Source organism: Pseudorca crassidens, chromosome 8, assembly GCF_039906515.1.
Source record: "Pseudorca crassidens isolate mPseCra1 chromosome 8, mPseCra1.hap1, whole genome shotgun sequence".
Classification (NCBI taxonomy): Eukaryota; Metazoa; Chordata; class Mammalia; order Artiodactyla; family Delphinidae; genus Pseudorca; species Pseudorca crassidens.
Window position 1 is genome coordinate 67,336,840 of NC_090303.1, and position 16,015 is coordinate 67,352,854.

At 37.4% G+C, this 16,015-nt stretch overlaps 1 protein-coding gene across 5 annotated transcripts in view; it reads left to right on the forward strand.

The window, feature by feature from the left end:
* DNAJB9 (DnaJ heat shock protein family (Hsp40) member B9) overlaps nt 1-16,015 on the forward strand; it is a 700,153-nt gene that overhangs the window by 32,689 nt on the left and 651,449 nt on the right. For 3 of the 5 annotated variants that reach the window (XM_067746746.1, XM_067746747.1, XM_067746748.1), the window contains exon 4: nt 6,691-6,808. In XM_067746746.1, the coding sequence (XP_067602847.1) occupies nt 6,691-6,808 (118 nt within the window). Of the gene's footprint in view, nt 1-6,690; nt 6,809-9,975; nt 10,056-16,015 lie in introns of all 5 variants that reach the window. The other 2 variants (XR_010945587.1, XR_010945588.1) reach the window with 1 other exon arrangement.

Below are 16,015 nucleotides of genomic sequence, written 5' to 3' on the forward strand. Positions count from 1 at the left end.
CTATTTAAGGATAATAGCATTTACTAAACACCAGGCATTGTTGTAAGCACTTTACATATTTAACTAAATCCTTATAACCCCCCCAAGTAGGTGCAGTTGTTTTCCTCCTCATCAGATGGGGAAACCAGGATGCAGAGCTTAATGAAACATCCCTAAATCATACATTTAATAAACGGTGATTCTGGGATTCAGACCCAGGCAGGCTGTTCATGACCTTTCAGCACTACACAGAACTTCTGTGTGTGGGTAGAAAAAGAGGCTTACTCTATAATTCCCTTCAATTTGTCAGATAAACTTTATCTCTGAATAGGACTGGAAAGGCTGATGATCTATGGCCAGGCTATACCATTCATCCTCCTGTATGCCTACATGTCTCCTCACTCCCAAATATCCAGTTCCCTCCCAAAGGTGATCCAAGTGGTCTGCCAAGACACGGAGTCAAACGTTAAAGTCTGTGGCTCCAGCACCGGGACCTTTTTCATCTTTGGCCCATTGAGCTGCGATGGTCTTTGAGAGACATGGACATGCCAGAGACTATGAAAAGCTTTTATAGATCTAAGTATCCCTCATGAATTTTGTCATTCAGTTGAGAAATTAAAACTAGTTAATTCTGGGAGGTTACTAAAAACAACTGAAGTAATATAATTTTTGAAACATACTCCATTGAAAACATACATTAGTATATGTTATTTATGAAACGTTGGTTTCTTTGCAAACACTCTTTGTCCCCACAGAACCATGAAGTACAGATAGCTGCCCCCATGACAGTGTTTTGAAGGAATCAATAAAATTGTGACTATCAAAGAATACATTTCTCACTGGGCTGCCATGATGCTATTCTGTTTTCCTCCCTGTCTTGAGTCTCCCAGCATTAGAGTCATGACTTTTTACTGGGCAACAAAAGCACACTGCCTCTGAAATAGCATCACTCAAATCCATGTGCAAAGCATGGTGAGTGTCTTGTAACTGACCAAGTTCCCTTCCCTGCCTTGGCACCTGTGAACCTCAGAGTCAGAGTTGTGACACAGCCTTGATAAGTGTTGCTCTTTAATCTCTCACCATCTTTCCTATTCTTAACATTTACCAAGTCTCTTGACTTATTATTTTACTGTTATGGGCTGAATTGTGCCCCATGAAAATTGGTACGTTGACATCCTAACCCCCAGTACCTCAGACTGTGACTATGTTTGGAGACAGAATCTTTAAAGAGGTGATTAAGTTAAATTGAGGTAATTAGGGTGGGCCCTAGTCCAATATGATTGGTTTCCTCATAAGAGGAAATTTAGACACAAACATGTACAGAAGAAAGACCATGTGAAGTCACAGAGAGAAGATGGCCATTTATACGTCAAGTAAGAAGAAACCAATCTGAATTGTGAGAAAATAAATTTCTGTGGTTTAAGCCTTCCAATCTGTGGTACTTTGTTAGGTCCACCTGTTATGGACTGAATTGTGCCCCCCAAAGCCAGGAAGACAGGCCCAACCAAAAACCAATCCTGATGGCACCTTGATCTTGAAGTTCTAGCCTCAAGAACTGTGAGAAAATTAATTTTTGCTCATAATTACTAAGCTCTCATTTCTCTGCGTGGGGCTTAGGAGTAAACAAGTCAATGGAAATGAACCCTGCTTTTGAGAAGGATGGAGCAGATGGACCAGAAAACAGAGTCTGAGCTCCAACTGGGAACTGCTGTGTTTGGGTCGTTGCAGTGGACTGAATGTTTGTGTTCCCCCAAGTTCGTATGTTGAAATCCTAAGCCTCAGTGTAGTAGCATAATGAGGTGGAGTCTTTGGGAGGTAATTAGGTCATGAGCCCTCATAAATGGGGTGAGTGTCCTTATAAGAGAGGCTCTTGTTCTCTTTTAGCCACGTGAGGATACAATGAGTAGTTGGCAGTCTGCAGCCTGGACAAGAGCTCTCACTAGAACCCATCCATACTGGCACCCTGATCTGGGGCTTCCAACCTACAGAACTGTGAGAAATAAGTTTTTGTTGTTTATAAGTCAAGCCACGCAGTCTGTGGTACTTTGTTACGGCAATCCACACTGACTAAGGTGTGTAGGAACTGACTGGACTTGCCTCTTTAACTCTAGCATGGGAGCCTTAGTGGTGACCCAGCCCAGTGATGGTCCAAAAAGACTTGTTTTAGTGTGAATCTGCTGCCAGCCACATCCACCCTGAGCCAGAGTGTCGCAATCCCAAGGATAATTTTCCATGGGACTGGGAGAGTTGGAGATTAGATAGACTACAGGTTTGGTACCACTTATTGATTCTTTTACTTCATCTGAGAAATACCTTTCACCTTTTAAGAGACTGAGATTGAATTCTCAGTTCAGTAGGTTCAAGTGATGAGATCAAAAGGATTATGCTCAACATTTTCTACTTGTTTCATGTCTCCTGGCTCACTCAGAGATCATCCAGAATGAGAGGCTGGAAATAAGCTGATAGAATTAAAATGTAGCGTGTGGCATATCCAGAGAAAAATAAGCTCTAAGACAGAATTGTGTGCCTGAGTCTGCCTACTACAGGTGTCTTTAATCAGTCAAATGAGATACCTGGCATAGGTTTTCTAGTATAAGAATACCTAGATTAGCAGCAGCACAGCACGGAGATCAGCTCGGTGCTTTGCGACGACCTAGAGGGGTGGGATAGGGAGGGTGGGAGGGAGACGCAAGAGGGAGGGGATATGGGGATATATGTATGCATATGGCTGATTCACTTTGTTGTACAACAGAAACTAATACAGCATTGTGAAGCAATTTTGCTCCAATAAAGATGTATTTAAAAAAAAGAATACCTAGATTCATTATTTAGTTATATACGTATATATTATGCAGCATATATAAAGGTTTATTATATATATGCATATATATATATGTATATGTATACAGAGAGAGAGGGGGGAGAGAGAGAAAGAGAATGAGAGAATTTATTGGAGGGATTCATCACAGAATGTATAGGCTTAGACATGTGATGGCTTCTACACAATCCCAGAGTGAAAACGGAAACCAGGGCAGTCTAGTAGGTCTCTAGACAGTGGAAACTATCTGACCATCTTTTACAGGCCCTGCTTCTGGAATGAATGTGACCCAAACTTTATTTTTTTAAACTAAAAAAAAAATCACTCTTCTCAAAGTGCAAAGTCCAGAGAGAGAGGGTCACACTCCATGACTTTGTGCCAAATCTCTGCTTAGGGTAAGGTACAGTTCCACTAAGACTTCACAGAGAGGTGAAGAAGTCATTCCTCTAAAGGGAATTAGGATAACAGTAGAAAGAGGGAATGAATCTCGTTTAGCCAAACAATGATAATAACAACGACAACAATAATGACAACAAATGTCCACTAGATTCTAAGACCTTCTTGTTTTGGATCTGGTGATCCGCCCAGGGTGACTCCTTTTCAGTGTGTTTCAGGCTGTTCTTGGCACCCTGTCTGAAAGAGGATGTCTACCCCTTGCTTTAAAAATCTATGTAACTGGTCATAAAGAGTTGTTAGCATTATTTAAGCTCTGGCCCAGAGCATAGTTTTAAGGACTGAATTACCATTTGCTGATGTTCAGGGCATGGTGTCTTATCACTGTCTTCCCGGCTGTGCTGGATGCCTGCTTTGCTAGTTCATGGAGGAAGCAGGGTGGTGTGAAGCTGTCCCTCTGCACCTTACTCTGTGTCTGTGTGCTTTTAGCTGGCTGCTCTCTTGTTGTCAGGCTGCTCTGCCCCAAGGCTAGGTGATGAGGGCTTTCACCTCATCTTGCTGGGAATGACATTTAGTTTTGGTTTAGGACAGCCTGTCCATATCATGTAGGCTGGCATATGTTACTTGGGAAGGAAGAAGATTCTGAGGGTCCATAGTACTCCCAGGAATGATTTTTCTCAAATTAATTAGCTGTCACTTTGAAGGGGAAGCATAGTAGTCATAAACTGTGGGTGGATAGGTAATAGTAACAAGTATACAAGAAGGCCACCTTCATGGGTCCCTGAGCAGCCCCAGGAATGCAGGGGTCTGGAATGGTAGGGCTTCCTCACTTCACTGTCAGAGCATTTATGTTCATTCTCACCCCTCAGCACTTCACTTCCCTTATTAAGTACCCATAATCCTGCTTCTCTTTCTCAGGTCTTGTCAGAGCAGACAAAAGGTAGTTTAATAAACACCAACACAAACCAAGGTGCTAAGAACTGGGTGGACTGCTCTTCCAAGGGGAAAGTGCATTTTTAAATGGTAGAGCAATTTGTAGCACAATGGAATCAACTCTTTTGGTGGGATTTAGTTAACATAGTAGGGGGGAAAATATTATTGGACAATGGGGGTCTTCTTCATATCTTTGAAAGTGTACTTTATTGACCATTTCCTGATTCTGAACATGTGCAACCTTAGTGTGGGGCCATACAGCTATTGTGGAGAGAGGGAAATAACACTGATCAAGAAAAGGGGCCCAGTTTCCTTTGGCTGCAAACAAGTTCTGTGCTTTAAGGGAAGGGCTAGTGGAAGAAAAGCTGAAAAAGCTGGTTTGAATGGCATTTAGCTAACAAAATTCTCTCCTCTCTTAGCTCTCCTTAACCCCAGGAGAGATCACACTTTTTACCATCATACAAAGACCAAACCGGTCAATATACACTTAGAGAGCCTACGCAGATAAACCATAAACTAATCGAGGGCAATGATTATACTTTCAACTCCTTTGTATAACACCATCCACCCTTATTTATTCAATTCATTTAGCAAACATTTATTGAGTGTCTACTATTTGCCAGACACTATGCTAGATGTTAGTGATTCTACATGATTAAGTTGTGGTTTCTCTCTTTAGAGAGTGCACAGTCTAGCGAGGAAGACAGATGGGCACACGATAGTTTTAAAACAATGTGTGAAGTGCATTCTTAGCTATAGGAATAAATTGCTGTTGTATCATTGAAGAGGAAGAACTAATTCTGTCTAGTTTTAGAGACACTCTGGCATTTGAGCTGGTCCTTGAAGGACAAGAAGATTTCTCAGTATCTCATTAGCTCAGCATCCTGAATATAGCAAAGATGGAGGCAACTAGAATTCCTTGAAAGTGGAGTCCATTGTTGTTTCTCTCAGGTTTTGTCTGGACTGAGGTTGAATCAGTTCATCTCATTAATGAAACCCCTGCATGGTTCTAGCATGGCATCATTTGGCCACATAATCAATGTTCCTGAGATTATCACACAGACACCGTATAGGAGTTGAGAACTTGACCTATTATGGATGCAAACGTAGTTAGGTGTTGAAATTGTCATTTCTCCTTTTTTTTTTTTACTTTCGAGGGGTTTTGTATTTTTTTTTTTTTTTTTTTTTTGCTGTACGCGGGCCTCTCACTGTTGTGGCCTCTCCCGTCGCGGAGCACAGGCTCCGGACGCGCAGGCTCAGCAGCCATGGCTCACGGGCCCAGCCGCTCCACGGCATGTGGGATCTTCCCGGACCGGGGCACGAACCCATGTCCCCTGCATCGGCAGGCGGACTCTCAACCACTGCGCCACCAGGGAAGCCCAGGGGTTTTGTATTTTTAAGTTGTCAGTCTTGATACCACACTTATAACCCCAGTAATTCAACCCAAGTACATCCTCATGGGTGACTGAAATGTGTTGCTGTGGTGACACAATCTGGCACCACTGAGCAGTCAACTCTAGAGCTGCAAATTTTAGATTTTACAATGAAATTTTGATCAAACTGGGCTTTTTTTTTTCTTCTAGTGATAGTTATCCATTAAGTAGCACAGTATTTACAAAATAAATGGTGAGAAGCCCACCACAAATTCTCTGTGTAGTTTTAGCGACTTTATTTTTAGCAGTAACAATCACATTATTCTGATGTATTGAATTTCTTTTTTCGGGCACTCTAAAAAAACTAACAGTTGAATGTTGTTTGAAAAAATTTATTGACTGACTACTCCCATCAGTTGTTTTCGTCTGCATCTAGATAAGAAAAAGAACAAATCCTACCAACTATTAGGTTTTTCAAAAAGATAGGCATTTGGATGATATTCAGAAACAATGAGATGATTGAATCTGTCAATTTCTGTTTAAACTTGATACTGGGTATAAATAAGCCTTTGCTGTTGTTCACTGTCAACCTTTAAATTTCAAAAATAGTAAAATTCTAATTTTCACCACAAGGAGGAAGTAGAGCACTAAGATTGTTATGCAATGGAGCCTAATGAAAAATATAGCGTATTTGTATTAAGAAAAACTGTAATCTGTAGCAAAAAAAATAAGAACTTTAAAAAAAATCTTGACTAGAATTTAGTAATCGTTGTGGATTCGTATTCACATTAATTTCAGCCTCTTTATAGTTTGTAAATTTTCTACAGATTTCATCTTTGAGCTAAACATACGGTTTATGAAATGGACAAAGAAAAGAAATAACAATTATCAGTGAAGGGAAATACTTCACATTTCATCTTAAATGATAGCATGTATATTCTCAAGTATTTTGGGGTGATTATCAATTTTTTTTTAAGATAGCTGGGTGGGAAGTGTATATTTTTGAGGCTGCAACATCAGTGGAAAATATTCAATAGATCCGCCAAAGTAGTTGCATGATAAGGTTTAGCATTTAAACAGAGCCTAAACTTCTTTGAAAAGGTAAATATTTAATCTGTTTTTCTGATCTTGCTTGTAGTTCAGGCAAACCTTCTAATTCTTGTCAAGTCTGATTAAATGTTCTTTTCCTTCAAGAAACATTCCTGATCTCATTGGACCTGAAGCGGATGACTTTTCTTTCGTGTGCATCAGAATCCCCTGGAAAAGTTCTGCCAACAGATTGTAGGCTTCTTCCCTCAGAGTTCCTGGTTTGGTAAGTCTGGGAAGGGGCCTGAGAATATGTACTTCTAACAAGTGCCAGGTAGTGCTGATGCTGTGGGTCTGGGACCACACTTTGAGAACCATTGTTTTAGCATGTATTCACTCAGTTTATGCTATCATATGCTATTGCAGCAAAGTAAAGAATGTTACCTATTTGTTTGTTATGCTGGAATTTGGTTTGGCTCAGTATTGTTTGAAACCAGGTGGCTGTTGACTATGGCTCAGTAAGTTTTCTCAGCCCTGCAGTTGGATATATTTATTAGGGTTTGACATGAATATTGCCCCACATCTTTGGGTATGTTGGTTTCTCACGACACTTTGTGTGTGTATGTTGTGTCTTTCTGGGCACACTTGAAGTCACTTGAAGTGGGCTGGGCCTTTTGTTCTGTGCTTGCCCTTAGAGCCCCCTAGAGCTAATTACAGTGCTTGTTCTATACCACGTGTGTACCCAAACCTTCATGACTGAAGACAAGTTAAAATATCAGTACATATGCTATTTAATGAGTAATTCTTGCCAGAAATACTAGTACTGATATAAAATGAGAATTAGGGAAGTGTTTGGTCTGAATCATTCAGCCTATATATCTATAGTCATTAGTTAAATGGAAATTGTTAATTGTCTATATTTCTTTACCTTTTGCCTCAGTGAAAGAAAAAAATGAGCCTAACATTGTGTTGGGTATCAGCAGACTTCTATTGTTTTGGTCTCCGGTTTAGTGGGTAAATTGTAGCAACGTGATCTTTAGCCTTCCAGAGTAAGATGAAAATAGCCACACTTACCTAAATAGATCCATTGTAAATGCAACCAGCAGCAGCAACAACAAAATCCTTTGTAAATATAAAGTGCCATAAATATATTTAGTAAAGAGAATCAATTCCATATTGTGGGTTTTACTGGTCAGATCTATTTCTTTACAGACCACACTTGTAGAAATAGAAGAATTATAAGCAGAAATGCATGGATCCACTGAGGACAATATAATACAATGGCAACAATTTAAATATACTGAAGATTAAAGCTGGCTATTTACCAGCATGGCGTAATGGGTATAGGACTTTATAAGGCACATGTTCTAGTTGCTTAACAAATCAATGCAGGCAATGCGATTAATCTGGTAGGCCCCATACACTCTGCCACTGATTCCTTGATTCACAGTAAGCAACACATCCTTCGGAGGTTCTAGAAGTATGTGTAATCCCTGCAAAACAAGCTGTGGGATTCCAATTTCGAAATCATCACTGTCTTCTCTCTAGCCTAGGTGAAAGTACAAGATACCCTGAAGGGTCGTAGGAAGATACTGGATTCTTCTCTAATATTCCAACCCTAGCTTCAGGGCACTGAATAAAAAGGATTCTTCTGTGAGGGCCACTGTAAGAGTGTTTATGAAATGTTTTGAGACCTCAGATGAAGGCATGATATTCCACATGTTGGTACGCTCTTGTCAAAGCAAGATTTTCGATAATTTTTTTTTTTTTAATGAGGAGAAATGAAAGAGTTCTATTTGACCTGCAGAATGTGTTCTTGAATGATCCACACTTACCAAGATGCCTATTTCTAGTCATCCCTGTCTGATGGTGGTTTGTAATTACAAGTGATTAAAGAGGGACAGGTCACAGCTGCTGGATGAGGCTGAGCACAGGCTTCCAAAGCAGCATCACACACCTACCTGCTGGTCCTGGCTGTGGGGCTCAACCTCTTAAACATTTGTCCACTGACTCCTTTTGCCCCCCTCTTGATGTTTGGCTGATTCATTTCGGTTTCCCTGCTCATGTTTGCCATTTCCTCACTTCAGCCAGTGCTCCTGAGGGCTTCTGGCAAAAGCATGGGCCGTGAAGTTATATTGCCTGGATTTGTTTCCGATTCCACCGCTGGCTTTCTGAGTCTTAGTTTCCCTCTCCCTAACAGGGAGATAGAAACTATCAAAACCTCCTGTCAAGATTTGCTGAGATAAACACAATTCCTGGCAAATATTTGTGCTCAACATATGGCAGTTGTAGTTATGACTAATTAGGTGTTAGCGCTTTTAGCTCGACCCTGTGTTACTTTGGCCACATGACCTGTGCTGCTTTCTCCTGCCCAATTCTGTGGCACTGATGTCCTGTCCCAGCTTTTCTTGAGCTGGGTGTATCCTCTGCTTCTCTTATAGTCCCCTTGCTTCCTCTCTCGGGGTTAGGGCTCCTGGGGTTAGGAGAGCTTCTGCTTTTCTGTTAGCACCAATATCATTATGCTTCAATCTCAGACAACAGCAAGCACTCTTCAGATTTTACCACATAAGGGGCCAGATAGGCAGTGGAACTGACCCATTGGTTTTGTCATCTGAGTAAACAGATGATCAACTCCTGAAAGATTTGATTTTAGAAATCAATATTCATTATCAGTGTGGTTAAAGTGACTGAATGAGTTGGCTATTGTCCCACTGATTACTCATTGATTAATTGGTTGTATGACCTCAGCATTCCTATTTTGTGAACAATTATTCCAACCTCAGCAAAGAAGACATTAAACTTCTTTTGTCTCCAGCCAAGTTTTAGGTGTAACCATTATGTGTTTTAATTTTATGCCTTCTTTTAGAGAAACCTCATTCAGTTGATTAGCTTGAAATATTTTCTGTACCCTAAAGCCAACTCATTTTGCTATTCTGTAGGTTAGAGAGGTCAGGCTTCTGGCGTCTGGAAGGGGCAGGCAACAAAGCTCAGAGAATTTATTTTCTGCTCATACAGAACTAGTGGATGGAGGATTTCCTCCTTGTGAAGCTTTGTAGGACACATTTTGGCACTCTAGAGAATTGGCAGGGAAAAAAGTAGGGTTAAATAATGAAGAACATTGCACACTGTGAAAAAAAGAGCTTAAAGAAAGATTTTTACCTAAGGAATAAGGTATAGCAATGTGGCTCTGTTTTCAGATGAATCGATTTTAGCTTGTCCTTTAACAATAAGTAAATGAGGAACTTCAATCTCCATTAATTTGAATACCTGTACTACATCACTGTAACCAATGGTTTGTTCTTTTGTCCCACGAATGAGCTGAACACAGGGCCTTACTTTAATATAAAGTGTACTGATTTTGTTGGATTCTATTGCATTCTCATGCTGCTAAAAAGTCTCTTTCATGCTCAAATTCCACCGTGTTTTCAATGTCAGATTTTCTTCTTTCAAAAGGAAAAGGGTCCCCTGTGGAAGTTTATGAAAGCTGACACATTTTCTTGTAAAATATCCTTCTGAGACCATATGGTTTATTGGTAAGCACATATTTTTGGACCTTTTAAAGTGAGTATTATGAAATTAACATGAGATGTTTTTAGAAAAGTGAATGCTGTTGACTCAATAGGGCAGAATGCCTGTCTCCTTTGTGGTTTTTATTCTTTATAATTCCCTGCAAAAGGCATTTTCAGGTAATTAAAAAAGGTATTTGGAGCAAAAATACTTATCAAAAGAGGTTATATAACACATGCACAGCAGCCACTTGTCAAAGTTAAATATACCCGTTTCTTTCCCCCCAAAGCCATTAGCTCTATTACCACCTAATTGCTTGGAAAATTCATTTTCTTTTTCTCAAATCACAGCCTTAATTGAGGTCTGAAAGCTCACCAAGTGCCTCTTAAATCAGTAAACCTAACTTTTTAAAAAAATTTTTTTTTAGTTCTTCTATAATTTATCTTTGTGGCTAAGGGCATATTGTTTTCTTTGAGACAGTTATGGCAGTCAGTACTGGGAATAAAACCTCTCACTTTGAGAAATAAGAAAACTGAGGAGCATGTCTCATGTTTCTGATAATGTACACTGAGGCCAAGAATTCACAACAAAGTGAATAAATGTTGATGCAAGCATATTATTTAGTCACACTGAAACCAAAAGATTTTTAACCAGTTTATGTATTTTATCCTTAATGTCAAGATGTGAAACTCAAATCTGTTCTTCATTCTGACTATGGAAATCTGCCCTTTATGTAACCATCATCAGGAGTATCATATGTGTAATATATACAACCTTATTCCTTGTTATATAAACCCTGAAGAATGTACATAACAAGAAATGACTTTCTTTTTTTGTAGATTTTTTTAAAATTTATTTTTTATTGAAGTATAATTGAATTACAATGTTGTGTTAATTACTGCTGTACAGCAGAGTGACTCAGTTATGCATGTATATACACACTTTGTCATTTTCTTTTCCATTATGGTTTATCACAGGATATTGAACATAGTTCCCTGTGCTATAAGTAGCACCTTGTTGTTTATCCATTCTATGTATACCAGTTTGCATCTGCTAAATAAACCAAAGCTGAAAATTATTTCTTGGGATTAGCAGATACAAGCAATAATTTTCAGCTTTGGTTTATGACATATCAAGCATCAATGGTGATTCGAATATCTAAATTGGTGTCCGAAACTAGAATTAATTTTAATTATATAAAACAGATGAGAATAAATGTGATTTTTTTTAATGAATATAGAAGCAATCATTCAGTTTAGGGTTGCTATTTTAAGGAATTACCTTGGGAAGCTATAAACAAATTTGAAAAAAATATTTTTCAAAATGTTTTTAAAACCCCTCTATCAGAATTGCTTCAAGGTTAGTTTATGACCTTATGACCTGTTTTGCCTTATTACTTTATTTATTTTTCAAAATTTTAAGAGTTTATTTGAGCAAAAAAGTCAATTGGAATTGGGCAGTGCCAAACCGAAAGTGGTTAGGAGCTCAGGGAGATACTTTTCTAGGGAAGAGGGAGAAATGGCCTCCGTGTTGAATTAATTTAACAATTCCTCCATTTTGATCATCCTCTGATACATGAGATATTGACCAAAAATTTAGTATTAGCGCTACTCTCAGTCACCATCAGAGTTAAGTTGTTCTTGTCTCATTGTGAAACTCATAGGTTACGATGTCAGATCTGTGGAAGAGATTGTTTCTGCTGTTCATGTTGTTTCTGTTTCTCCAAGCATTGTGAGACCATCTAGTGTACTACTGGTGGCTGTGGACATGCATTTAAGACTTTTGAGAGAGCATAGTGCACCAGGGAGACTACAATGATAGCTACTAGGAAGATAATACCAAGAGAATGATGTATACTCCGTAGCCAGGGCCCCTGTGAACCAAACCAGTTGGTATCAAATAAATCAAAGAATATACCTGAAGGGGCAACAGTCTGTTTTAGCCAAGTGGTTTATTTGTTTATTTCCTCTCTTTGCTACAATACCACAGGTGTTGATCCAGGTAGAGCAGAAAGTATTTGCTATGGCACAGACTGCTCTTTGTTCAGCCAAGAAGTAATCTAAAGCAATCCTACTATCTAAAACCACCTTAGCAAGAAAATATAGGCACTTTTGTTGTTCAGCTATGGGCTTAGCAGTAAATTAAGCAACATTTGCCAAAGCTAAGGAGCTCTGTCTTCCCGTGCACTAACAGAGAGAAAAACCAAGTAGTGAAAAGGCAAAGGAATAAAGTTTTATATTGGAGATGAAGATCTTGATCTCTGAGTTTGGAAGAGCTGTCTACCTGAGAATGCCATCTGCTTCTGGGGAGGAACCTCCCTAGACGATTTTAATTTTAGATCTCCAGCTAGTGTGCAGTTCCAAGAGTCTAGAGGAGCCCATTTTAATTGGGGGATGTGGACCCAAGGTTCAAGTCCCTGAAGTTTGGCTGCCTTCTGGACAGTGAGGGGTACCTGGTATGGTCCCTGCCAGGGAGATTAAAGGGCAGTCTTTGTTCTTAGTGATTCCAATTCAAAAAGGGTGGGAGAAAATTGGAAATGTTAGTCTGGAGAGTTGTAGCCAGATAATTGAGGATACTAGAAGAATTCAGGATCTAGTTTGGTTTATAGATATATAACAAAACCTCAAAGACAATAGATGGAACTAGAATCTGATATCCACAAGGCTGTGTTATAATTTTCTACTGAAACATATTTTTTTTTTTTACGAACACCCTCATTTCTATCAAAGATAATCACAGCAGGACTAATTTGTTTGCAAAATAAGTCTAGTCTCATTAAATTTGGCCTGCTTATTTATGTAAATGTAGCAAGGATAGTGATTGACCATATATACTCATTTTAAATCTGCTTTGCTGGAATTTTTCGTAAGTTTTATTGGCTCCTTAAAGTCAACCTTAGTTCCTTAAAACTGTTTGGTCATATCTGATTTTATGGAATTCTCAAATATGATATTCCAGTCAAAGCCTTGGTAATATAACCAATGTTTCCAATCATGTCTTGTTACAAGGAGACCAGATCCTTATTGAAGTTATGCAAACAACTATATTGCTATGAAAAGAAAAATATTCAATAAATTTCTGTATTCTGGAGGGATTAGGTAGGGAGAAAAATTAAATATTTCAGTTCTGTTTACAGAGGTGTACTTTATAAAATTACTATAAGTCATAGATATCTTAAGAGAAAAAAGAAAAAGTTTTCCTTAAATCTGGAAAAACAAAACATTAAGGAACCAGTAATGTTTCAAAGCAAAAGTTGTAAAAAATTTATAATCATCCTCATCAGTTTATTCAGTCCCATATTATTAATATTATTCTTCTTGAAGCCAGTTTTTCCTAATGGAAATTCTTACCCAGTTCAGTTTTACCCAGTTTTACCCAATTCTTACCTAGTTCTAGAATATTTGTCAAAGTCCGTTCTATGAATCTCTCTGAAGATTAGGTACCTCAAAATACATCAGAGTAAAACAGTAACTATATGTAAATGAAAAAAGGCTAAAAAATGGCCATGGTTGAAGATCTGATGAGAGTTCATTTGACAAGGAAATTTAGTTATTTTTGTGGCATATAATAATTTTAGATAATAATTGGACAATGACAGTATGACAAATTTCTAAAGACTTTAGACAATTTTTGAAATAGCTATGTCAACAATATATATCCCTATACAGATAACATAAGGAGGATTATCATCACTTCTTACTTGACAGTGCTCCCATGTAATTTAACATACAAAATCAATCTCATTAGCTTAACATCTCTGTTTTACAAGGTGAGAGACAAGTTCTTTGAGGTTTTTCAGAGGTCTTCTGGAAAATCTCAAAGTTGCTCTGAGGTAAAAAAGACTCCATTTAGAATTTGATTTTGGGAAGTTGTCAAATGTCTAAAGGTTTGGACATTTGACTATGTTGGATGTAAGATTATAAAATAATACTAAATTATTTATTTAACCAAAGTGGTAATAAAAGACTTTGAAGGCAAATACAGAAGGTTACATATTTGTGAACAAAACTTAATTCTTTTAATATTCAGAAGACTGGGCTGATAAAGACAACATGAAGCACAATAAATTATTTTGGTAAGACACAAAACCTTTGCTTTCCAAGTAGATTACGTGGAAAAAAAAACAACTTTCACAATCTCTTATCAAGATCAGACCAATAGTCCAATAAAACTTTGTCCTTTTGACAGAGAAAACCAAATTCAAATTTTACACCAGTGTACTTTTGCTATTAAAACTTATTCTTTAAAAACTTAAATAAATCCATTCCAATTTTAGTTCATTTGATCACTCATAAAATTCCTTTTCCAATACTCCTTTTCCATACTCCTACAAAAAATTGTTTTAAATAAATTTATTTATTTTATTTATTTATTTTTGGCTGCATTGAGTCTTCGTTGCTGCGTGTGGGCTCTTTCTAGTTTGTGGCGAGTTGGGGCTACTCTTTGTTGTGGTGTGCGGCCTTCTCACTGTGATATCCATTCAGGTTTTGTCCTATGGTTCTTCTCTTTGTCATTTTGGAACAACCAGTCATGTTACTTTCCTTACCTACTTTTCATACATAGTTGTTTCCTTTCACCATTATTATTTCTAAGTAGTTTTAATTAAACACATTGATTAGATTTCTTAAATCTTAGAATCCTTTATTTCTAGTGGAAACTAAGAAGTAAGTAATTGTGAACTGTTTGTTACACTAGCATTCTGTAGATTGGCAAGTTTAGAAATATATTTTACAACTTCTAGAAGTATATTCTTCCTCATAGTAAATTTTTCAATGTGGCGCAAAACATGTTTACTAATAGACCAATATATCTTTACTTCATCTGTAAAAGGAAGCCAAAAGTAGATAAACCTCTGTTCAGCAATTAACATTTCAGTATTTTATCTTACTTGGAAAGAATCTAGATAGTCAATGAATATATATCATTCAACTTATCTCAGTATAACTTTAAGGTTTCAAATTACCAAAAAGATTTTGGAAATTATTTTTAAGTAGACATAAAGCATAATTATTGTTGAAAAGTTTATTTATAAACTTACTTACATCTATTTAATTTACTTGTTCTTAATAATAATGTTTAGACCATTCATGAAAATTTCATGAGACATTAGACAGCTAACCATCATCTAAGTCATCTTTCTTGGGTGCAAATTCTGTAACAGAAAAAACGTGAGCTTATCTGACTTTTAGTAAACCTAGGTAGAATAAAAGAATTATATTTAATGCTTATAACTCTAAAGACAAGCCCGTTGTAATTAAACCAATAAACTTTAGCTTTTATCCTAGATCATGTGAACTTGAAAAACATTTGGGTTAGTTTCTATATTTCTGAGAGTATACTTGATTTATGTAAGTTTTTGTTTGTCTTTAAGTAAATTAAATAGAGCTCTTGACAAATTAATTTTGGCAATATCATCCAGAGGTAGAAAAATTTCACACAACTATAACATACATACAAAGATATACAGATGCATTGATTTTATAGTTTTTGTTTTAAAATCTTACCCAGGAGACAGGTGCAACAATGCAAAACTCTCTAGTTTATAAAAGAATGGTTGGTTGTATTTCTGGCAGATAGAATAAGTTAAGGTTACCTGCTCAGATGGCTAAAGTTTTTACTACCAATATTTGTGAAAAAAACTTGAGACTTTTTATTCACTTCATTTCCAAATAGCTTAATTTTTTTTCTCTGATAAGAATTCTCTCTCATATTGCATTTCAAGAGCTGGCTCTGGGTTCCTAAAGACCAGGAAGAACATTTACATCTCAAAGGCACAGGGAAAGGCTGTAAGTTTCTCCAAAAAAGGGCTTTTGTTTCCTAAATTCAGATCTTTTCCAACATCTGCAAGCCTTTTGAGATAAATAGGGAAGTTTGGGTGTTTGGTAAAAAGATAGGTAGGTTTTGAATTGTTGCTACAACTGCATTTCTGTTCTTGTAAAGACTCAGTTGTAAGACAAGTACAATTTTTTAAAATTCCTGAAAGAAT